This window comes from Molossus molossus, unplaced genomic scaffold, assembly GCF_014108415.1.
Source record: "Molossus molossus isolate mMolMol1 unplaced genomic scaffold, mMolMol1.p scaffold_m16_p_2, whole genome shotgun sequence".
Classification (NCBI taxonomy): domain Eukaryota; kingdom Metazoa; phylum Chordata; class Mammalia; order Chiroptera; family Molossidae; genus Molossus; species Molossus molossus.
This window is the reverse complement of record NW_023425355.1, coordinates 114,537,787-114,562,697: the sequence shown is the minus strand read 5'-3', so window position 1 is coordinate 114,562,697 and position 24,911 is coordinate 114,537,787. Positions and strand designations below refer to the sequence as shown.

The window sequence follows — 24,911 nt, the reverse complement described above, 5'->3', positions numbered from 1 at the left end:
TAGGAAATGTCCAGAAGAAGCAACTCCTTAGAGTCAGGAAGTAGTTTAGAGGTTAACAGGGGCTTAGCAGAGGGGAGAACAAGAAATGACTACTATTGGGTACAAAGTTTCTTTTGAGGGTGATAAAAAAAAAAGTCCTAGAATTGATTGCAGTGATGGTTGCACAGCTCTGTGAAAATATTAAGAACCACTGAATTGTATACTTTAAATGTGCCAACTGTATGGTATGTGAATTATACCTTGCCACAGCTGTTATTTTAAAAAACTATAGTGAGCCCGGCTGGTGTGGCTCAGTGGTTGAGCATTGATCCATGCACCAAGAGGTCGTCAGTTCAATTCCCAGTCAGGGCACATGCCCAGGTTGTGGGCCTGATCCCCAGCGGGGGGCATGCAGCAGGTGGCTAATTGATGTTCTTTCTCATCAATGTTTCTATCTCTCTCTCCCTCTCCCTTCCTCTCTCTTTAAAATCAATAAAGAAAAAATTTTTAAAAAAAAACTATAGTGAGCCCTGGCTGGTTTGGCTCAGCGGTTAGAGCATCAGCCCATGGACCAAAGACTCACAGGTTCGATTACGGTCAAGGGCACGTACCTCAGTTGCGATTTGTCCCTGGCCCTGGTCAGGGTCATGCGAGAGGCAACCAGTCAATGTGTTTCTCTCACATTGATGTTTCTGTCTCTTTCTGTCTCTCTCTCTTTCTCCCACTCCTACTCTATCTGAAGATATTTGAAAAAATATCCTCAGGTTAGGATTAAATAAATAAATAAAATAATTTAAAAACTATAGGGAGATACCATTTCTTATCTATCAGATTAACAAACTATCTAGGTATAAAAAAAGAGATGTGGAAGATCTCTATGAGATGTAATGGGGTGGTTTCCAGGATATATTATAAAGCGAAAAAGGGTACAGTCTATAAACTATAAGGTGTGTGTGTGTGTGTGTATGCTATAATTACATAAACTATTTGTGTAAGAAAAGGGAAATGAGTAAAAATGCATACATCTTCTTAATTTTGCAAAAGGAAACACAGGAAAGATGAACCAGACAACAGTGAAGTTAACTGCCTATAAAGTGTGTGTGTTGGGGGAGGAAGGTGGACAGCACGGAGTACATCCCGGGGAAAGGCCATTGCAATGATGTATCTTCTCATGTAATTTAATACCAAAAGGTCAAAGGAGGCAGCTTCAAGGGGCTCCTACTGTCCAAATATGGGCCAACTGGAACAAGAAAATTAAGATGGCAGTAAAGGATTATAACTCAATGAATAAAATAGGAATCTATGAGACCATATTACTAATAAATAGGTAAGTATATCAATGGGGGGAGAAGGGAGGTTCTTCCTTACAGCAATGCTGACTGACATATATATGGAAGGACTGGTAGAAATGCAAAATTGTCACTTTGTATCCATCACAGTAAATATTGATTTGGACATGAGTCATCAATGATGCTAAATCTACACGAGAGAAAATGTGATAAGGAGCAGGATATTTACATAGTCTTAAAGTACCTACCTACTGGTCATGTAGTAGCTGCAACAGGCCGAGTTATAACTCAAGAGTAGAGAAACTGGACAATGTCTCAACTAGGTGATCCAAATACACATTACCAAAGAGGGACAGAGAGACGTATCCTTCTGGATAGGATCCTCAGAGAAGAGCACAGATCACTTTTGAGAGTATTTTAGCTGAGAAATATAACCTGAATCTAATTGTGAGGAAACATCAGGCAAGCTCCCACTGAGGAATGCTGTATGCTGTATAAAATAATGGGCCTGTACTCTTCAAAAATGTCAATGTCGCCATGGCCGGTTTGGCTCAGCGGTTCAGCGGTTAGAGCGTTGGCCTGCGGACCAGAGAGACCCGGGTTCGGTTCCCGCTAAGGGCACGTACCTCGGTTGCAGTTTGTCCCCGGCCTCGGTTGGGGTCATGTGGGTGGCAGCCAGTTGATATGTCTCTCCCACATCGATGTTTCCCCCTCTTTCTTCCTCCCTCTCTCCCTCCCGCTCTGAAGACAAATGCAAAAAAAAAAAAGGGCCTCAGGTGAGGATTAAAGAAAAAGTCAATGTCATGAAAAACAAAGGAAAGCTGAGCAACTGTTCCAGATGAGACTATAAAAGCATACTGGACTGGAACCTGTACTGAGGCGGAAAAAATGATATAAAGGATATTATTGGGACAACTGACAAAACTGAAATATAGACTATAATTATATAAAGTATTATATACAATGTTATAACACTGATAACTGTACTGTTGGTTACATCAGAGAATATCTTTGTTTTAGGAAAATACACACTAAAGTATTAAGCAGTAAAGTAGAAAAATGTTTACAACCTACTCTCAAATGGTTCAGATAAAATAAACAGTAATATGTGTGTGTATATATCATGTGTACACACACACACACACACACACACACGCCCCTTGGAAATACTGAGTTTGGTTCCAGAGCACTACAATAAAACGAATATTGTAATAAAGCGAGTCACACAAATTTTTTGGTTTCCCAGTGCATATAAAAGTTATGTTTACACTACATTCTAGTCTATTAAGTGTGCGGTACCATTATGTCTAAAAAAACAATGTACGTACCTTAATTAAATACTTTATTGCTAAAAAATGCTAACCATCACCTGAGCCTTCAGCGAGTTAGAATCTTTTTGCTGGAGGAGGGTCTTACTTTCAATTTGTAAAAAATGCAGTGTCTGTGACGTGCAGTACAGCAAAGTGCCATAAAACAAGGTGCAAATGACATAAATATAGATATACATATATTGCATATATAGACATATGCTTACAAATCTATAGAGAATAAAACAAACATGGGACCGTTTCAAATGGGTTGCAGTGGTTTGTACTGTGTCAGCGGGGCTGAGCAGGAATCTCATTTCCCAGAATCCCCTTCCCCACATGGTTCAGGTAAGAGCTGGCTCAGAGATTTGGCACATGGAAGTAAAATACAATTCTCAGAAGACAGCTGGCGTTAAATGCAGTGGAAGACAAACAGACACAGAGGTGTTGTCAGATTCCAGTTCTTCCCGACTGACCGATTCTTCTGGACTGACTGCTGGTCTAGTGTCCCCTCCCCCTTGGCCCATCACCAGATTCTTGGCTGCAGGCATTTCAAAGGCAACAGTCACCAGGCCCCACCCCACCTCTTTTGGGCCCCAGGTCCCACTCTGGCAGCTGAATGGGCCTGGCTCCTCAAATTGACATGTTGGTGACTCTTGTCATCCTCCAGCTCCCCTTTCACACACGGTCACCTCCCTGGCCCCTTCCACAGCTCTGTTCCCTCTAGTCCCTATGACAAAGTAGCCCTACTTCCCGACAGACCCTGACACTGGTGAATCTGAGTAGACGATATATATGAGAGTTCTCTGTATTCTTGCAACTTTGTTTGCAAGTGTGAAATAGTTTCAAAACAAAGTGTTAAAAAGACAAAGTTCTGGTGGGTAGTGGCGAACCGAGAGAACTCCATGAAGGCTTCGGGCACGCTTCGAGAGTACAAGGTGGTGGGGCGCTGCCTAGCCACCCCCAAGTGGCGCACACCACCCCTCTACCGCATGCGCATCTTTGCACCTCACCATGCTGTTGCCAAGTCCCGCTTCCGGTACTTTGTGTCTCAACTGAAGATGATGAAGAAGTCTTCAGGGGAAATCGTCTACTGTGGGCAGGTGATCGAAAAATCCCCCCTTCGGGTGAAGAACTTCTGCATCTGGCTGCGCTATGACTCGCGCAGTGGCACCCACAACATGTACCGGGAGTATCGGGACCTGACCACCGCGGGCGCCGTCACCCAGGGTTACCGAGACATGGGCACCCGGCACCGTGCCCGCGCCCACTCGACCCAGATCATGAAGGTGGAAGAGACTGCAGACGGCGAGTGCCGCCGACAGGCAGTCAAGCGGTTCCCTGACTCCAAGATCAAGTTCCCGCTGCCCCACCGGGTTCTTTGTCGCCAGCACAAGCCACGCTTCACCACCAAGAGGCCCAACACCTTCTTTTAGACACCGCCCCCCCCCCATCCCCTGGTCTGCCCAAATAAACTCCTTGGGAAAAAAAAGATAAAGTTCTATTTTATATTTGTTTCTGTGATTTAAAATATTGGATGATCTTCTCACTAAAAGGTTTTTTTTTTTTTTTAAAGTGTTTTTTTTCCCCTGGTACAAAAACTAAGTATATGGCGTCGGCACTAACCTATTTCCTACGACAGGACCCCGGCCAATGAGGCCCTGGCAGGAGCGTGGGTGGAGGAAGGCTTTGCAGCCTTCAGCTTGTTTCACCATTGACCTGATCTGAGGACACAGGAATAAGACTGAGAGGAACCAAAAGATTGGGAGGAAGCAGCGGATCACTGGGGGCTGGACCCAACTGATCCCTTCCTGCCACCTGATTGCACTGAGGTACCCAGACCAGACTATGACACAAGGGGCGTTTTACTACTAGAGAAACTGAGGTACCACATATTTAACTGACATTCTGGTAGCTACTGGAAGATGCTGGATAACTGACTACCCAGCCTTCAGCCATTGTATTCACATGAGGGGAAAAAAACAACAACAACAGGGCAAGAAGGCAGATGATTAGAATCAGAGCCACAGATGGCTCTAAAATTACTTTCAGCAGCAACTGAAAATAGCAGAGCCAATATATCCGCCTATTGTTTTATTCATCCAGCTTCTCTTGAGGCACTATGCTATTTATTCCCTTTGGTAGAATTTAAGAGCAAATATTCCAAGGAAATCAGCATAGGATGTGGCAAAAAAAAAAAGTCATAAAATACCTAAATCCTAAATGTTCTGTTTTCACAGCCATAATTCAGGAACAGTCTTACGCTCTGTAAATGTTGGTCAGCATTCCAGGGCAACTTTAATGAAATACATTTCTGACTTTTAAACCACAAGACAGAAAATCATTTAAAAAATAAAATGTTGGCTAGAGAATATAGTCAATAATATTGTAATAACTATGTATGGTGCCAGGTGGGTACTGAAAATATCGGGGAAAGTATATGATTGCCAAACACTACGCTGTACACCTGAAACTAATACAAAATAATACTGAATGTAAACTGTAATTGAAAAAAATTTTTTTAAATAAAGCAGCCCTGGCCGGTTTGGCTCAGCGGTTAGAGCGTTGGCCTGCAGACCGAAGGGTATCAGGTTCAATTCCTGGTGAAGCGCACATACCTGGGTTGCAGGTTTGACCTCCAGCCCTGGTTGGGGTCATGCAGGAGGCAACCAATCGATGTGTCTCTCTCACATCAATGTTTCTCTCCCCACCCTCCCCCTGTCCCTCCTTTCTATTCTATCTAAAAATCAATGGAAACATATCCTCAGGTGAGGATGAACAAAAAATAAATAAAAAGCAAACACCGCCCTGGCTGGTTTGGCTCAGCAGTTAGAGCGTCGGCCTGTGGTCCTGAGAGACCCAGGTTCCATTCCCGCTAAGGGCACGTACCTCGGTTGTAGTTTATCCCCGGCCCTGGTTTGGTCGTGTGGGTGGCAGCCACTCGATGTGTCCCTTTCACGTCGATGTTTCTTTCTCTCTCTTCCTCTCTCTCCCTCCCACTCTGTCTGAAGAAAAAAGAAAAAAAGGAAAAATGTCTTCGGGTGAGGATAAAAAATAAATAAATAGCCCTGGCCGGTTTGGCTCAGCGGTTAGAGCGTCGGCCTGCGGTCCTGAGAGACCCGGGTTCGGTTCCCGCTAAGGGCGCGTACCTCGGTTGCAGTTTGTCCCCAGCCCTGGTCGGTTGTGCGGGTGGCAGCCACTCGATGTGTCCCTTTCACATCGATGTTTCTCTCTCTCTCTCTCTGTTCCTCTCTCTCCCTCCCACTCTACCTGAGCAAAAAATGGAAAAATGTCCTCGGGTGAGGATAAAAAAATAAAAAAAAAAAAAAAAAAAAAAAAAATAATAAAAAATAAATAAATAAATAGCAAACACCAAATAAATAAATAATTGCCATCATTAGAGTAAGACTTGGTTCAGTCAAGACTCATCAATGGATGCTAAATCTAGGAGGTTAAATATTAGATGAGGAAATGAGTATTTACATATAGTCTGGCAGTATCTGCCCACAAATTACTTATTAAATACAAAGGGGGAAATGCCGACTTTACAGTAGAGAAACCTGGTGAACACTATCTTAATGGCCCTGGTAACCAGACACACGGCATCATGTGATGATGCACTGTGGACAGAATATCACTTCTGTGGGGTTCTTGCCCCAAATGAGCATCCTGAAGGTAGTCACGAGGAAACATCCAATGAACCCGAATGAAGGGACATTCTATCAAAGAGCTGGCCTGTACTCCTCTAAAGTGTCAATGTCATGAATGCCAAAGGATGGCAAAGGAACTGTTGCAGACTGACACTAAAGAGACATCACGGTTAAATGCAATGTGTGGTCCTGGTCTGGATCCTGGACCAGAGAAACAAAATTATTACACAAAACATTATTGGGACAACTGGCAAAATCTGAATAAGGGTTGTAGATTATGGAATTACACCCAAGTTAAATGTCTTGATTTTGATGGGTGTATTGTAGTAATGTAAAAGAAAGTCCATGAATGTCCACATGCTTAGGAAATCCTGAGGTTCTTAAGAAATACGCTTAGGGCCCTGGCCGGTGTGGCTCAGTTGGTTGAGTGTCATCCCATGCACCAAGAGGCTACCAGTTCAATTCCCAGTCAGGGCACATGCCTGAGGTTTCGGGCTCAATCCCTGGTGGGGGGTGTGAAGGTGTGTGGGAGGCGGCCAATCTATGTTTCTCCTTCATCCATGTTTCTCTCTCTCTCTCCATCTCTAAAATCAATAAAAACATTTTTTTTTTAAAAAAAAAGAGAAATACCGTTAGGGTAGAGAAAACAATAAAGTAAATGTGGCAAAATGTTAACAGTCGGTAAATCTGGGTGAAGGATACATGGAAGTTCTTTTGACATTTCTCGCTTTGTTCTTCTTGTTTTAAACTATTTTCACTTTTCTGTGAGTTTGAAATTATTTCAACATAAAAAGTTTAAAAGAACAATTAAGATGAAAAGATGCACTCTCTATGATCCACTGTATTGAAACTCAATGAAGAAGTCCCATAGGTTCAGGGTCATTAACATCAAGCAGGATTTCACAGGACTTGTGACCCGGACTCTTGGTTAGAAGACAGTGTGTGTGGCACGTTTTCAACAGATTGGGATTCATCTTTGTATTTACTTGTCTTCTCCCATCCTTTTCCTTTGAAAGATGATAGTGAACTTGCCCACCATGTTCATGTTAGTGTTTCTGGGTTGAGTCAAACAGGAGGCCCTGACAGTTTTATGTTGGAGAGGCAGCACAGAGAGCAGAAATGCCATTTCCAATAATAGTAAAAGAAATATTAAAGTAATGATAAACCTTTATCTGTTTAGTCTTCTCTATCAACACAGTGAGAGCCCAGCTGTTGTGGCTCAGTGGTTGAGCGTTGACCCATGCACCAAGAGGTCATGAGGTCACCGGTCTGATTCCCGGTCAGGGCACATGCCCAGGTTGTAGGCCCAATCCCCAGTGGGGGGCATGTAGGAGGCAGCCAATCCATGTTCTCTCTCATCGAAGTTTCTCTCTCTCTCTCCCTCTCCCTCCCTCTCTAAAACAAACAAACAAAAAAAACCCACAGTGATACAGAAGGACTAATTTTTGTTTGTTTTTTTAATCCTCACCCAAGGATATTTTTGCATTTATCTTCAGAGAGAGCGGGAGGGAGAGAGGAAGAAAGAGAGAAAGAGAAACATCGAAGTAAGAGAGACACATCAAGTGGTTGCCACCCACACGACCCCAACTGGGGCCAGGGACAAACTGCAACCAAGGTATGTGCCCTTAGCGGGAACCAAACCCAGGCCTCTCTGGTCCGCTGGTGGATGCTCTAACCACTGAGCAAAACCGGCCAGGGTCAGAAGGACTAATTTACCTTCGAGAAAGGGTAGTCACAGGACAGCATTCCTCACGTTCTCTAATCCCAAAGTTATTCTGTCACTATCTATGCTTCAGCCGTAGAATTCTCCACAGCTTTGCTCATTTCTTACCCTGTATCTCTCTTAAGTCTCCCTTCAAGTGCTGATCAAGTTCCATTACAAAGGTCTTACCCTCTGTTGGGGCCATTTACGGCCACTGTACCATCCAACGAATATCTATCAGGCACAGACCTCATAGAAAGGCTATATTTAGCTGGCATCTACCAGGCTGGAATTAGCCATGAAAGTCATTTACATATTGTCTGTACCTCCATTTCTCTAGCTGTGAAATGCACCTCTGAACAGGCAGATCTTGTCTTGTTCAATTTGGGCCACACCCAGTGAACACATTAGAAAAGCTTGTGGGGCCCTGGCCAGTTTGGCTCAGTGGTTAGAGTGTCGACCCTCAGACCAAAGGGGCGTGGGTTCAATTCCTGGTCAAGGGCACATACTTGGGTTGCAGGTTTGATCCCCGGCCGTGGTCGGAGTCGTGCAGGAGGCAACCAATCGATGTGTCTCTCTCACATCAATGTTTCTCTCTCTCTCTCTCTCCACCCCCCTTCCACTCCATCAAAAATCAATGGAAAAAATGCCCTTGAGTGAGGATTAACAAAAAAAAAAAAAAAAAAAAGAAAAGCTTGTGGGAAGGAATGTTTCATTTGGTGATACTTTCCCTGGCCTACGGGGAACTTACAACACAGTTGAAAGGACAGAAAGATATCAGATGTTAAAGTGACTTGTGCAGAGGACTTACTGAGAAATAGGAAACCTTAATCTTGGTCTACCACGAATTCACTGTGTCATCATGGCAAGTAACATGATCTCTTAAGGCTTCATGCCTTATCTGTAAAATGAGGAGGTCAGATTGGATGATAACAGCTGAAATTCACTGAGCACTTATTGTATACCAAGCCCAAGACTCAGCACTGAACAAGGCTTAACATATTAAAACCTCACAATACTGCTGGGTGGTATGTACCACTATCATCCCCCTTTGACAGATAATCTATGAGATCCTTTCAACTTTAATGTTCTATAATTATGGGATTTCAAGGTAAGTAATATGGTAAATTGTATTTTCCAAAGATGGCCACACTATTTTCCATCCCACATGTTCTTTTTTATTTTTCTTTTTATCCTCACCGGAAGACATTTTTGCATTTATCTTCAGATAGAGCAGGAGGGATAGAGGGAGGAAGAGAGAGAGAAACATAGACATGAGGGAGACACATCGACTGGTTGTCACTCACATGACCCCAAACGGGGCCAGGGACGAACCACAACCGAAGTACATGCCCTTAGCAGGAACCGAACCCAGGACTCTCTGGTCTGCTGGCCAACACTCTAGCCACTGAGCCAAACCGGCCAGGGCCACATGCTCTTCTTCAAGTATGACTCTGACACTCCTGCCTTTGAGAGGTGGCTCTATGACCCCTCTCACTGAATTTGAGTAGGCTTGTGACTGGAAAAAGTGATGTTATATATCTTGAGGCTAGACCATAAAAACCAACACAGCTTATATTAGTTTTCTATTGCTGCACAATAGATTACCACAAATTTAGCGGCTTAAAACAATACCCATTTAGCCCAGCCAGTGTGGCTCAATGGTTGAGCATGGACCCATGCCCAGGTTGTGGGCCCGATCCCCAGTGGGGGGCATGCGGGAGGCAGCCAATCAATGTTCTCTCATTGATGTTTCTATCTCTCTCTCCTTCTCCCTTCCTCTCTCCCTAAAATCAATAAAGAAAAACAAAACAATACCCATTTATTAGCTCACAGTCTGTAGGTCAGAATGCTGGGTACAGCATTGTGCTCAGGGTCTCATGAAGCCAAAATTAAGGTGCTGGCTAAACCAAGTTCTCAGAGGGTCATTGGGGATTATCTTAGAATTCTGCCTACCACATAGCTTCTTTATGATTCTCCTGTTGTTTGTTCTTGGAGCTTAGCCACCACGCTGTGAGTAAGCACAAGCAGCTTGTGGAGAGGAACTGAGACCTGGCCCCAAGAGTCCCAGCTGAGAGTCCAGCCAACAACCAGTATCAACTTGCCAGCCACATAGCGAACCATTTGGGTACGTGCCACTAGTGGGAATCAAACCTGGGACTCCCTGGTCCGCAGGCCGACGCTCCAACTGCTGAGCCAAACCGGCCATGGCGAGTGAGCCATTTTGAAAGTGAATCTCCCAGCCTCAAGCTGAGCTGCCCCGGCTGGTAGTCCATGGAGCAGATAAGCTGTCTCCATTGAGTCCAGCCCAAATTGCAAATGTGTGAGTAAAATAAAGGACTGTTGTTGTTCTAAGCCACTAAGTTTGAGGGTGACTTGTTATGCATCAATAGGTAAGAGAAAGCAAGTAATAACCCCAGTGAGATGATCTTTTAGGATACTGGAGCATCTGGCAAACTTATAATGAACTGATTTATACCAGTCATCCATGTTTGGAAGTCTAGAATTTTAGAAGGGTTATCTAAAAATTATGCTGCTTTCCTTTTGAGCAATGGCTATACTATATATTTTTAAGCTAAATATCTGAAATATTTGGGATGTAAATGAACATAATAAATGTATTAACTTTTAAAGGTATAATTGTTGTAACCCAGGAGATCAACCAAACTCAGACGCCGAGATGGGGTTTAACAAAAGGAGTTTATTGAGCTAAGTCCGCAGGCCTGCAGTGTGTCCCACACAGGAGTAACTGCGGCAGCCGAGAGCTAAAATGGCTCCTTTTTATAGGATTTTGTGAGGGGGGTTGCTACGTATAAGCAAGCATGTTACAGAAGCGGAATTTAGCAGTTAGCTAATTACCTGTTACTCAGTTTCCCAGACATCTCAAAGGTCAAGATGTTTTCAATAAATTATCCCTGGCGCCGACCCCAGGATTCCTCAAGGGTTAGTGTTTACTTAGGGATTAGCTGGTGAAGAATGTTCTTCAGTAAATTAGTAAACTGACAACCCCTTTGGTTGTCTTGAAGGCCTCTGGGAGTTTGGGTCAATGGCACTGAGTTATAACATTCCCCACTTCTTCTGGTGAATTAATCAAATCCTTGATTTATATTAGTCATGGATTAGGGGTAAGCGTTGGTAATGTTGCTGTTGGGCTAGTACCATAAGCTTAATTGATTGGACCCGCTCCTTGACAAATGCGGTGATTCTGTTAAGGATGATAGGTCCGCAGGCTAAGGCTATGAATAAGAGGAGGAGCGGACCCACTAGAGCTGTGAGGAGGGTGGTCAGCCAGGGAGACCAATTGAACATACTCTCATACCATGAGGTAGAGGTATGTTCTTCTCTCTCTCTATCTCGTAATCGCTTTTGCAGCTCTTGCATAGATTGTCTGATGATACCTGAGTGGTTAGCATAGAAACAACAGGTCTCTCCTAGGGCAGCACAGAGGCCTCCCTGTTTGAGGAAGAGCAGATCTAGACCTCTGCGATTTTGGAGGGCCACTTCGGCTAGGGAGTCAACCTGTTTTTCAAGGTATTTGACTTGGGTCTGGAGTAATTCAACATCGCGGGAAAACGTGGCTGACAGCTCACGAAGGGCAAGGTCATTCTTAATGAGGGCTGTCGCCCCTAGGGCAGTGGAGCCGGCAATACCCAGGGTAGCCAGTACAGGGATCAGAATGGGTACACGTTTCTGGAGTCTAGTATGATAGTCTGAGGCTAGAAAATGGGCTGCACCTGTGGGCCCTGCATATAGATATACCTGGGGAACTATATAGATAACAACACAAAGATCTGAATGGTTCCCGGGGCTAATGCAACGGTGGATACCTGATAAGCATGCAAACCAAGTCCCTCTAGGTGCAATCAGAGTCCATGTGGTTGAGCCTTCGGCTCGCAGAGAGGTGTTGGTCAGGCAGTTGTCCTTGTATGGCGAAGTTTGGAGGTTGAGGTTTCCAAGGATGAAGCAGGTCCCCTGTCCTTGAAGATCTCCTAGGGTGAGCTTGCCGGCTCGGGCACAGTTGGCAAGGGTTCCTTCCCCAGGTGAGTCTGAGTCACTAAACGTTTGGTTCATGGGGGCTAGAGTACCCGTGGCATTTGCCCCAATACCAACATAGTAGGGTGGTGCTGGATCTACACAGAGCCAGCAGTCTTCGGTGGTGTTAGGTTGAGAACTATTTAAGAGGGAGAAAACAGAATCTAACATGGTTAGAAGCGAGTTGCTAAAGGAATTGAGGGGGTGTGGCGTTGGCACCTGAGGGGGCCCAAAGGCTGGAGCTGTTGCCCTATTCCGGCTCTCTAGAGACTCTGTGGGTGTTACTGGGTTGAGAATGTGGTTTGGTCCGATGGGAAGCCGTGGGGGTAGACCCCCGGCAGGGTTGGGCGGGTCCCTCCGAGAAGGAACCCAGGGAAGTCGCTGGATGGTGAATAAAGTACCAATGTCATATCCAGCGAGATATAGTCTCAATCCCCATGTTTTTCCAGTAAGCCAGGCTGAGTTTAGAGGCTGTTTTATAGTAATAGTGGTGGGGTTACAAGTTTGGTTCTTGCAAGTAGGGTCTATTCCATCTTTTCCCTTGTGGGTATGGGGTGTGGGGTCCCGCAGGAGGGTTATATCATCATCATTGCCGCCCTCTGGTGACCATCCAAGGGCTAGGGTCTCACAACCCCAGATCTTACAATAAAATTCTCCCGGTCCACCACATATAGTCCTCATATGCCTGGAGAATGAGTTCTCGGGACAACCATAATGCTTAGTGCTCCATAGAACATGGTTAAGGTGTCCCAGGTTACAGACTGAAGTTTTACTTATGAAGCCAAAGCGAGTTATTGGTTGGGTTGTGTGACGGGAACCAAATTCTCCGTGACAGAGGTTGTCATCGAAGAATTGTGAAAAGTCAGTCTTAAGGGTTACCTGGGAGGTTTGGAAGGTCTCATTGATGGCTAGCCTAGAGCCATCTCTAGTCCTGGTGAGGACCCAGGTATGTTTAGTTGGAATGCTGCAGAAGGCAGGGACCCACAACAAACTCAAGAGGATGCAGTAAACTTGAGTTTTAAAGGGTCTGTGGGATCCTTGAAAAGAGCCCATTTCTTTGGGATCTGATCAGGGTGTGCTTTCTTTACCTGGGTGTGGTGAATCCACGGTCTCTTATTAGATACCTTAAAGGCTGTGGGGGTTGTCAGAATTACCAAGTGGGGCCCATCCCAGGTAGGTTCGAGGGTTTCCTTGTTAAACTTCTTGATCCAAATCCAGTCACCAGGCTCAATGTCCAGTGGGGGTGGTTCCGCTTCAGTGGGTTGTTTTCTTTCCTTGGCTGAGAGGCGGGCCTCTCTTCTGATGACTTCGATGGCCTGCAAAGACTTGAGAAGCCCCTGGTTAGATAATTCGCCTATTTGGTCATAGTGAATCTTAGGGATAATAGGTGGTGGTCTCCCATAGATGATTTCATAAGGGGTAAGGTTCTTGAGATATGGGGTGCATCGGGTGCGCAACAGAGCAAATGGCAAGAGGTTTACCCAATTATCACCAGTTTCAATCTTAAGTTTGGTAAGAGTCTCCTTAAGAGTTCTATTCATTCTCTCTACCTGACCTGAGCTTTGCGGTCTATAGGCACAATGTAATTTCCAGCCTATTCTGAGAGCTTCCGCTATTAATTTGGAAATTTTGGCTATGAAAGCCGGCCCATTATCTGACCCCAGTACTAAGGGCAGGCCAAATCTAGGAATGATCCCAGTTAGGAGATGTCTGGCAACTACGTTAGCAGTCTCATGCCTTGTGGCAAAAGCCTCAGTCCATCCTGAGTAGGTGTCAACAAAAACTAGTAAGTACTTAAATCCAAATTTGCTGGTTGAGATCTCAGTAAAATCAAGTTCCCAATGCTCACCTGGTTCATGCCCTCTGATTCGGACCCCAAGTCCACGGGGTTTGGGAGGCCCTGGATTTACCTGTGCACAGGCAGAACATCGGGTAACCTCCGAAGTGGCTATAGTCTTGAGATCTGGAATATAGAAGTGTCTACTGACTAGAGAGATTAATTTTGATGTGCCTAGGTGAGTACTATAGTGGAGATCTCTAATGAGAGCAATTCCCAAGGCTTTGGGGAGAAGTAGTCTTCCGTCGGGGAGCCGATGCCAGTTCCCCTTTTCTGTTGAACAATTTAACTTCCTTCCCAGGTGGAGCTCCTCTTCATTGTAGGATGGCGAGGAGGGCAATTCCCGAAGGGGAAGAGCAGGGAGTATTTCTATAGGTTTTACCTCAGTTAGGGCAATTTGTTTAGCAGTCCGGTCTGCTAGGTCATTTCCTTCTTTTGTCTGACTAGGCTTGGTTTCGTGCCCTCTGCAGTGAACAATGGCCACAGCCTTAGGTTGCCAGATGGCTGCTAAGAGATTGAGTATTTCTTCTCTATTTTTAATTTCTTTCCCAGCTGATGTGAGGAGCCCCCTTTCTCGGTATAGGGCTCCATGCACATGAGCAGTTGCAAAGGCATAGCGGCTGTCAGTGTAGATGTTGACCCTCTTGCCTTTTGCCCAATTGAGTGCCTGTGTCAGGGCAATCAGTTCTGCTTTCTGTGCAGAAGTTCCGTGGGGCAAGGCCTGAGCCCAGATTACCTGTAAATTGGTGACTACTGCTGCCCCGGCATACCGAGTTCCATCCCTGATGAAACTGCTCCCATCAGTATAGAGGTCATAGTCAGAGTTGGCTATTTGCTCGTCTTTGAGGTCCGGTCTGGTTCCCTCTATGGAGTCTAGTAACGAGTGACAATCGTGGAGCAGTTCTCCTTGATTCCCGTCGGGGAGTAAGGTGGCCGGGTTGAGGGCAGTAGACTTGGAGAAGGTAACCTGTGGTGGGTTCAATAATAGTACCTGATATTGAGTGAGGCGAGCGTTGGAAATCCATCTGTCGGGAGGAGACCTGAGTAAGGCTTCAGTGGTGTGGCCTCCGATGATTTGGAGGTCCTGGCCTAAGGTCAGCTTCTGCGCCTCCTTGACAAGGAGAGCGGTTGCAGCTATTGCTCTCATGCAGGACGGCCAGCCTGCAGCAACAGGGTCAAGCTGTTTGGAGAGATAAGCAATTGGGCGTTTCCATGGTCCCAGAGTCTGGGTTAGGACTCCTTTTGCTATGCCTTTGCGTTCTGCAACAAAAAGCTGGAAAGGTTTGGTGGTATCTGGCAAGGCAAGGGCAGGGGCTGAGGCAAGCGCCTGTTTAAGTTTTTCAAAAGCCTCTTCTTCCCTTTCAGTCCAAGTTAAATCAGGTTCCTTTCCCCCCCGTACATGAATAGAGGGGTCTTGCAATTTCTGCAAACCCTAGAATCCAAAGTCTGCAATATCCAACCGCGCCTAGAAATTCTCGTACCTGCCTTTTGGTGGTTGGCCTTGGGATCCCAAGGATTGCTTGGATTCTTCCTGAGGATAAGGTGCGTTTCCCTTCCTCTAAATGGTAACCCAAGTAGGTGGCTTTCTTGACACAGATTTGGGCTTTTCTCATGGATACCCGGTACCCAAGTTTGCCTAACTCAATGAGAAGGGCTCGAGTGGCAGCAAGGCAATCATCGGAGGTCCGGGCAGCTAGGAGTAGGTCATCTACATATTGGAGCAGGGTTACCTGTGGGTGGCTGTCTCGGAAGTTGAGGAGGTCCCGGCTCAGGGCTTCGTCAAAAATGGTGGGAGAATTCTTGAAGCCCTGAGGGAGTCTGGTCCAGGTAAGCTGGCCTGAGAAACCCCCTTCGGGGTCTGTCCATTCAAAGGCAAAGATGGGTTGGCTCTTCGCAGCAAGCGGCAGGGTGAAGAAGGCGTCTTTGAGGTCCAGGACTGAGTAGTAAACCTTGTCTGGAGGTAAAAGACTCAGGAGGGTATATGGGTTAGGCACAGTAGGGTGGATAGACTCAACCCTTTTGTTTACCTCCCGCAAATCCTGAACTGGCCTATAATCTTCCGTTCCCGGTTTCTTCACGGGCAACAATGGGGTGTTCCAGGGGGACTGACACGGAATTAAAATGCCTGCATCTCTCAGCCTCTTAATATGTTTGGCAATCCCTTCCTTGGCCTTTTGGGGAATTGGGTATTGTCTGACTTGAATGGGAGTAGCAGTGCTCGCCAATTGCACAACGATAGGGGGCTGGTGAGAGGCTAGCCCCGGTGGGTTTGTTTCAGCCCAAACTTCAGGGATCTGTATGGCTAATTTAGTCAAGACATCCTGTGAGTTACTTTCCCCAGTGGGAGGTGACATTTCCTCTTGAAGGAGATATTCCTCAGAAAGGGGTACTGTAACCATGATAGTGGAAGGTTGTTGGTTCCCTAAGCTTAGAGTTGTGCTATTGTCCTGAAAGCTTTCAGCTTTCGCAGCAGGTCTCTGCCAAGCAATGGGTAGGGGCAGTCGGGCATTACAAGGAAGGAGTGAGTGATAGTGCCCTTCCCAAGATCAGTGATTCTGGCTTTAGTCCATGGGTATGCTTTTGGCTTTCCTGTTGCCCCTATAATCGATGTCTTTTGGGAGGAGAGCTTTCCAGAGGCCTGCTGCAGGACCGAATAGGTGGCCCCCGTGTCGACAAGGAAGTCAGTTTGTTTTCCCTCGACCGTCAGGGTTAACATGGGTTCCTGGGGGCCTAAATTGATGGAACCCTGACCCCCCTAATCTTCCTCAGTCTCTAGGAGTAAGCGTGCAGGGGTTTCTTGTGCTTTTCTTGCCATTAGCTTGGGGCAATCTTTCTTCCAGTGTCCCATAGCCTTGCAGAAGGCGCATTGATTTTTCTTAAGTTGGGGTCTATCTTTAGATGGTTCTTTATTCCCCTTATAGGTGGCTAGTGGTCCCTTGTTAGGGATTGCCAGCAAGATTCGAGACAGTTGCCTAGTTTGCTCCTTAATGGGATCCTCCCGGTTCTGAAAAACTTTCTGAGCTATTTCAAGTAACTCACTTCTATTCTTTCCCTCAAAGCCTTCTAATTTCTGCAGTTTCTTTCTGATGTCTGGGGTTGACTGTGAGACGAAGGCCATGTTGACCATCCGTCTATTCCCATCTGCATCCGGGTCTAAGGGGGTATAAGTTCTGTAGGCCTCTAATAATCTTTCTAAAAAGGCCGTGGGAGATTCATCCTTTCCTTGCATAGTGGCTGCTACTTTTGCTAAATTGGTGGGTTTCTTAGCAGCGCCCCTTAGACCCCTGAGGAGGTTTCGGTGATAAGTGCGTAACCTCTGCATCCCCTCCCCAGTGTTTGGATCCCATTCTGGGGGTCGTTGAGGCAGTTCATCATCTAAGCCCTCGGGGCCAGCATCATCCCCGACCACAGCCTTAATTGCCTCAGCGCGTATCCTCTCCCTCTCCTCTGAGGTGAACAAAGTTTGTAAAATCTGTTGACAATCGTCCCAAGTGGGTTGGTGGGTCCGGAATACAGACTCCAATAAACTTATCAGAGCTTGTGGTTGCTCCGAGAAAGGGGGGTTTTGCTGTTTCCAATTATATAAATCGCTAGTTGAAAAAGGGACATAGATCATTCGTGCCGGGCCCATAGTGCCGGGCGCAGCGGGCACCTCTCGTAATGGGAGCATCGGGACTGAGGTGTCCGGTTCCCGGGCCGGTTGATAAGGGGTGCCGTCCCGTGTATGTGAGGGACTCAAAAGTCTGGCGTTGTCAGCCGGGCCTGGGGCTCTTGCCTGAGGCTCGTCTGAGGGTGCCTTCGCCTTCCCTCCCAAGGCGTTTCCTGTATAGGGCGGGGGCGTCATAACTTCCAGGAGTGATTCCTCAGGATCCCCTGGGAGGACTGGATATAACCGGGGTTTGGGTGCTTTCCCAGGGGATTCTGGTTGGCTCTCCTTGGTTGCCCCCCGCGGTCGCTCCGTTGGGGCTGCAACCATGATGGTATGCTTTCCTACCTTAGCTTTCATTCCCTTTTGGGGCTCCTCCCTTCCGCATTTTGTTATATAGGGAGGCTTGTCTAACACTATGTCAATCCAGACATCTATATATACCCGTTGATCTGGGTGAGGGACCCTATAAACAACCGAACGCACTGCGAAGAGGAGGTTAGGGTCAAAACTCCCCTCCGAGGGCCATTCCACCCCAAAGGCTGGCCACTCTAGTTCACATAGCGTCCTCAGGAAGCCGGGGTCTGCTGGCTTCCCATAATTACAGGACCTTTTGAGAAAATCGGAAAAGTTAGAGAGCAAACATTCAAGGGGTGTCGGTTTCCTGGATGGTCCTTGGCCCATGGCGTCTCTCCTGAGAGTGAAACAGTTAGAGCAGAAAGAGAGGCTGAACATACAAGAACACGAAATCAGAAGACAAACAAGAACAATCACTGAGACTAGTCTCACACCCTCACAGAACACACACACCTTCAAAGTGAAGCACCTAGGCTTCCAAAATCAGAAGTCAGCGTCCTGACTCTGATTAGAGGCAGACAGTGCGCGGCGTCCCGCCTGTACAGCCTCACCAAATGCTCCGGAGCCAAAGACACAAAGAAACAAATGGATCGATCCACTTACCAAGACCACGTGGTGCAAAGTCCCTAAGCCGAATCTGGCCGCAGTCAGAAGATCAAATTTGTAGAGGCGAGGATGGAGGCGCCTCGCCTTGTGCCTGAGGAGGTCGACCCCTCTCAGAGGGGGACCTCGAGGTGATCTCGCTGGGGCCTCCAAATGTTGTAACCCAGGAGATCAACCAAACTCAGACGCCGAGATGGGGTTTAACAAAAGGAGTTTATTGAGCTAAGTCCGCAGGCCTGCAGTGTGTCCCACACAGGAGTAACTGCGGCAGCCGAGAGCTAAAATGGCTCCTTTTTATAGGATTTTGTGAGGGGGGTTGCTACGTATAAGCAAGCATGTTACAGAAGCGGAATTTAGCAGTTAGCTAATTACCTGTTACTCAGTTTCCCAGACATCTCAAAGGTCAAGATGTTTTCAATAAATTATCCCTGGCGCCGACCCCAGGATTCCTCAAGGGTTAGTGTTTACTTAGGGATTAGCTGGTGAAGAATGTTCTTCAGTAAATTAGTAAACTGACAACCCCTTTGGTTGTCTTGAAGGCCTCTGGGAGTTTGGGTCAATGGCACTGAGTTATAACATAATGTGCTTGTTTATAAATCACTAAAGTATTAATATTTCAATGTTTACTTAGTTACTTTCCAACAATTATTATTTTTATTGGAAAAAGTAGAAAACACTGGGAAAATAATAATCAGTTTTGTTATTAAGAATTTTCATCAACAGGCCCTGGCTGGGTAGTTCAGTTGGTTAAAGCATCTTTCTGATATGCCATGGTTACAGGTTTAATCCATGGTCAGGACACATACAATAATCAACCAATGAATGCATAAGTAATTGGAACAACAAAATCAATGTTTCTCTCACTCTCTAAAAAAATCAGTAAATAAATAAAAAAAGAATTTTCATCAGCGGATATTAACTATTAGAGAATAGAATATCCACATACTCTCAAACAGGCTCCCCTTGGGTTATTTGTTGATTATAGAAGTAGAAAGTTGCCTTTATAATTCAGGGACCTGGCAGACAACTCCTTAAGCAAATCATTAGACTTAATATCACCAATGATGGAACAGTTTCATCACGCACCTGCCATTGTGATTCATTAAGGACATATCACCTTTGTAGTACTCTTGCCAAAAACTGTTTAACCTAATTTCTTTTTTTTTAATTTTTTAAATTTTTCCCCCACTACCACAAATTATGCAGTCGAGTTTCCCACATTTGGGGAAATCGCAGGGGTCAGCACATCCGGAGTGCAATGGATAAGCCTCGCCCTGGGAAAACCACCTTCGTGATCATGGTATCTCCCCTGCCAGGTAAGTATTAACCTAATTTCTAGTTATGAGAAAACAGACAAATCCAAATTAAAACCATTCTGAAAAACCAGTGACTTGCACTCTTCAAAAATGCTGTCACCCTAGCCAGGTAGCTCATTTGGTTAGAGTTGTCCTCATACACCAAGGTTGCAGGTTCGATCCTCGGTTAAGGCGCATACAATAATCAACCAATTAATGCATAAATAAGAGGAATAAGTCGATATTTGTCTCGCTCTCTCCATAAAAATGCCAATGTCACTAAAGACAAAGAACACTGTAGAACTATTCTAGATTAAGAGAACTTAATCTAAAAGAGATAAATAAATGTGAATCTTGACTGGATCCTAGATCTCCCCCACTCCAATAAGAAAGAAAGAAAAAAAGCCATAAAACTTTAAAGCTTAAATATGCACTGCACATTAGGTAACAGTATTGTACTAAATGTTAAGTATATGACTGGATTACTGTATTGTGGTTAAGTTATGAGAATGTCCTTGTTAGGAGCTAGATGATGGAATATTTAGGGGTGACCTATAACCATTGTCTGCAAATAATATTCTGGCAAATTGTGTACGGACTAAAATTATTTACCTGGTTGAAGAATTTTATGTCAGCATCTAGTCGACACTGTCCACAGACTGAACAGAACAAGCAAAGTTTCCCTCCGTACAGCGGAGGAGAAGCAGGCAGCCGAACCCTCAACCTTCCTGGGTGGCAAGTGGAGCCTTGGGAGCTTTAAGGTGACGGCAGCCCGATGGGTGCACATAAGACTGTGGTCCTACCTTTGCTAGAGGGGCACACACACAGACGTGCACGCACACACACGCATTCTACACATTTCGGGTACTCACCTGAAGGAAGGCACAAGAACCAGGCTGTGCTCAGGCTCCCAAAGGCACACACAACAGAAGCATGTGCTGTCCGTCGCACTTTACGGCAGTCGTGTTAAGGCACAAGGGCAAGGCTGTAGTCTTGCTCTTAAAGGCACAGAAGACAGCGGGACGTGCTGTCTGCCTCACTTTACGGCAGTCACTGAAGGCACGAAAGGAAGGTCACGATCCCGCCCCCAAAGAAACACCCACACCCACTCACCCACACATACCCACACACACCCACACACATACCCACACGCACCCACATACCCACACGCACCCACATACCCACGCACTCACGCACTCACGCACGTACACATGCGCGCGACAGCAGCACGTGCTGTGTGGTGCACTTTACGGCAGTCAAGCTAAGGCGCGAGGCCGTGGGCTGACGCTGGCATCCGGGTAGGCTGCGGCTTGCAGTCCCCGCCCCCACGGCACTGTGACCTAGCCGTTCAGCGTTCAGCCGTTGGCATTCTAACGGCTTGGCGATCATGGCGGCGATAGCGGCACTGTGGCGGAAGGCAAGGGACTACATAAAGACCAAGGAGTTCCGGGATTACATAACCAGCACACACTTTTGGGGTCCTATGGCCAACTGGGGCCTGCCCATGGCAGCCTTCAGGGACATGAAGGCGTCTCCGGAAATCATCAGCGGCCGCATGACAACCGCGCTCATCTTCTACTCGCTGGCTTTCATGCGCTTCAGTTACCGCGTGCAGCCCCGAAACCTGCTGCTGATGGCGTGTCATGCCACCAACGTGACGGCGCAGAGTGTGCAGGCGAGCCGCTACCTAGCCTACCATTACGGCGGGGGCGCTGGGGAGACCACTGCTGTGGCCGCCACCCAACCCGACACGGCCACCATTCAACCTGAGACGGCCGCCACCCAACCTGAGACGGCCGCCACCCGACCTGACACGGCCACCACCCAACTTGACACGGACGACACGGACACCACGGCCTGCGTTTGCGACCCCAATGATTTCAGCTTCTAGGTGGCCACCAGCCCCATCTGCAGCCTGCGAAATGAGATTCTTCATGGCTAAGATGGCCCTATCCAATCTTTGCAGCTTGCAAGTACTGAACTATTAATATCACTCTTCCTGAAGATGAATGGAAAGATTGGTTTTGACTCTAAAACAGCGCAAATCTCATTTAAACCTGCAGCTTGGTTAATAAACAATAGAAAGTAGCACAGAATTGAAGCCGAGTGTCGCCTCTTTCTTGACCAGGGAATAAAATGTTTTGTTATGGGGGGAGGAGGGTAGATTGGTTGGTCTTTGGTCTTTTCTTCACAGGACGTGCAACTCAAGGGTTAGTTTTTTGTTGTTTTTAATCCTCACCCGAGGATATTTTTCCATTGATTTTTAGAGTGGAAGGGAGAGAGAGAAACATTGATATGTGAGAGACACAAATAGATTGGTTGCCTCCCACACGATCCCTACTGGGGCTGGGATCCAACCTGCAACCCAGGTCCCAGGGCCCTTAGATCCTGGGGGGCCCGCTCTAACCCCTGAGCCAAACCGGCCAGGGTTCAAGGGTTAGTTTTATATGGGGAAGAAAGACTTTCAATAAAACATATTTCAAGTTACCTAACTCATTGCTTTTTTAATTTTCTTAAACCTCTCTTGTGAACATGTTCTTGTTCATTGTTTTGGGTGTCCAGGCCAGATAAGGATACTTAGGATGCATGACTTAAAACTTGGTAGAGCCACAAATCTCTTTACACCAAAAAAAAAGTCCGGGGTCTATTTCTACTGATGGAAATACTTGGAAGTGAGTTTAAAGGAACTCAGTGGATTTCAGTTTACACTTTTAGAGTACTTACAAAGAGAATCTAGAATGTCTTGTTGACTGAAAGCAATTATAGACTCTTCCATGGAAACGGGATAAACAACTCTGAGGTCAGTTGTTGTCAAACCTGGGCTCTAGGTAACTAGAAAATAAAAATGACAAAATCCTAATCTTTTCCTCATGCCTAAAAATGGGGGAAATGGCAGTTTGTGAAACTGATTAAGCTATCACCCTGTTGAACACTAGCTATGGTTGGGGGTGAGGATCTGTGGACAGCAGTATTGGCCCAGACTATCCCCCCTCCAGGAATCTCATAGGTGCTATGGATTTTTCTTAAACCAGGGAGGAGGGGAGGAGGGAAAAGAGAACTGTGGGGCTGTGGAGCTGAGGCCATTCTGCAGCAAGTACCATTTCAGACTTGACCCCAAATCTCTCCCTATTTCTAGAGGATGCTGGAAGTTCCAGAGTGGTCTACTGGGGAATCCCAATGTATGTGTTTAACACTGCTTCAACCCTGCTTTTATTTTTTATTTATTTTTTCTATCCTCACCCGAGGACATTTTTTTCCCATTTTTGTTCAGATAGAGTGGGAGGGAGAGGGAGAGAAACATGAAAGGGACACATCGAGTGGCTGCCTTCCGCACGACCCCAACCAGGGTCGGGGATGAATGCAACCAAGGTATGTGCCCTTGACAGGAATCAAACCCCGTGGCTTATTGGTCTGAAGGCTGATGCTCTAACTGCTGAGCCAAACCAGCCAGGGCTGCTTTTATTTTTTAAAATATGTTTTTATTTACTTCAGAGAGAGAGAGAGAAACATTGATTGCCTGCCTCCTGCATGCCCCCGACTGGGGATTGATTCTGCAACCTGGGATGTGCCCTGGCCAGGAATTGAACCTGCAACTTCCTGGTTTATGGGACGATGCTCAACCAACTAAGCCACACTGGCCAGGCTCAACCCTGCTTTTGTTAAATATTTCTCTGTACCGCAGGCCGACGCTCTAACCGCTGAGCCAAACCGGCCAGGGCTTTTGTTAAATATTTCAAGTGCAAAGAAATTGTAAACAACTATCTGAGCCCTGGCCTAGTTGCTCAGTTGGTTAGAGCATTGTCCTGATACACACACCAAGGTTGCAGGTTTGATCCCTGGTCAGGGCACATACAAGAATCAAGCAATGAATCCATGAATAAGTGGAACAACAAATCAGTGTTTCCCTCCCCTGCTTCCTCTCTCTCTCTCTCTCTCTAAAAATCAATCAATAAAAATCCTTTAAAACACACACACACAACTATCTGAAAGGATCTGAAATGATCAGGTTTTGGATAAGACAGGCACATTAGTGGAACTCTGGAAGATTCCCCTTTATCTTCCGTGGCATTTAAGCAGACGGACTCTTTGTAGACAGTCTTTGCATTTCACTTTCTACATACAGGGGTGTGGGGATGGGAGTTATAGTGTATTATCTATTGCTGTGTAACAAATCATCCCCAAACTTAGCTCTAAACAACAAATGTTTGAAATGAAAAACAACAAAAAAATATTTATTAGCTCACACAGTTTCTGAGGGTCAGGAATGGATAAGAGTGCCTTAGCTGGGTGCTTGCTGCTAGCTCGGGGTCTCTTCACTGTCCACTGGGGCTGTAGTCTCTGAAGATTTGCCTGGGGCTAGAAAACCCCACTTCCAAACTCACAATTTGCAGGCGGCTTCAGTTTCCTGTCACGTGGGCCATGCGGCTACTTACAACATACCTCCCCCACAGCAGGTGTTCCAAGAGAGAGAAAGCCCAAAATGGAAGCTATCGGTTATTTATTTATTTATTTAAAAACTTAATCTGGGAAGTGGTCTACCATCACTTCAGCTGTGTTCTATTGGTCACACGGTACACTGTGGGAGGACAATACAAGGGTGGAAATACCAGGGGGCAGGCACCATTGGGGGCCATCTTCTAGGCTGGCTACCACACACACGGGGGTTCAGGAATAAAAATTCGCATGCAGTAATAAAAAGCTGTTCCTAAAGTTCTGAAATGAATCATAACCTTATATCAAGATTTTTATTAAAACTTTGAAGGATTTTCCTCTTCACTATTATGAGTAGAAAATAATATATTTTTAGATGTGTCTTACAAAATGTATTTTGTAATTTGAGTATTATATTTCAATAAAAGGCCACTGTCAATTGAACATATTTCAGAGCAGGTAGGTTATTCTAATTAACCTGGTAAGGGAAAAGGAGGTACTCTTTGCTGATAATTTCTTATCACTCGACATTTATAATTTAATGAGCAAAAGGATTAGAGAAAACATCCAAAAGATGGCAGTACCTTTACTCTAATGCAGTGTTCCACTTACAGGATCCAATTCATAGTATGCTCACCCAACTACAAGATCTAACCCTTTGTTGCCTAGGATAGTCATGCTTAAAGCCATATAAATGATTAATACTTTAATAAAAACGAACCTTTCAAATCATTAGGGTAACAATCATTTCATAGTCTCCCCAAACTCTCCAACATAATCCTT

At 45.8% G+C, this 24,911-nt stretch overlaps 2 protein-coding genes and 1 pseudogene across 2 annotated transcripts; 2 read left to right on the top strand and 1 right to left on the bottom strand.

The window, feature by feature from the left end:
• Nucleotides 1–3,480: 3,480 nt before the first annotated feature.
• On the top strand, nt 3,481–4,011 carry LOC118636691 (60S ribosomal protein L18a-like). Its single transcript, XM_036271818.1, has one exon. It carries the CDS (start codon nt 3,481–3,483, stop codon nt 4,009–4,011), a length of 531 nt encoding a protein of 176 aa, XP_036127711.1.
• A 15,564-nt stretch (nt 4,012–19,575) lies between these two features.
• LOC118636844 lies at nt 19,576–19,726 on the bottom strand (annotated as a pseudogene).
• A 1,358-nt stretch (nt 19,727–21,084) lies between these two features.
• On the top strand, nt 21,085–21,588 carry MPC1L (mitochondrial pyruvate carrier 1 like). Its single transcript, XM_036270136.1, has one exon. The coding sequence runs from the start codon at nt 21,085–21,087 to the stop codon at nt 21,586–21,588; it is 504 nt and encodes a 167-aa protein (XP_036126029.1).
• The last annotated feature ends 3,323 nt before the right edge of the window (nt 21,589–24,911 follow it).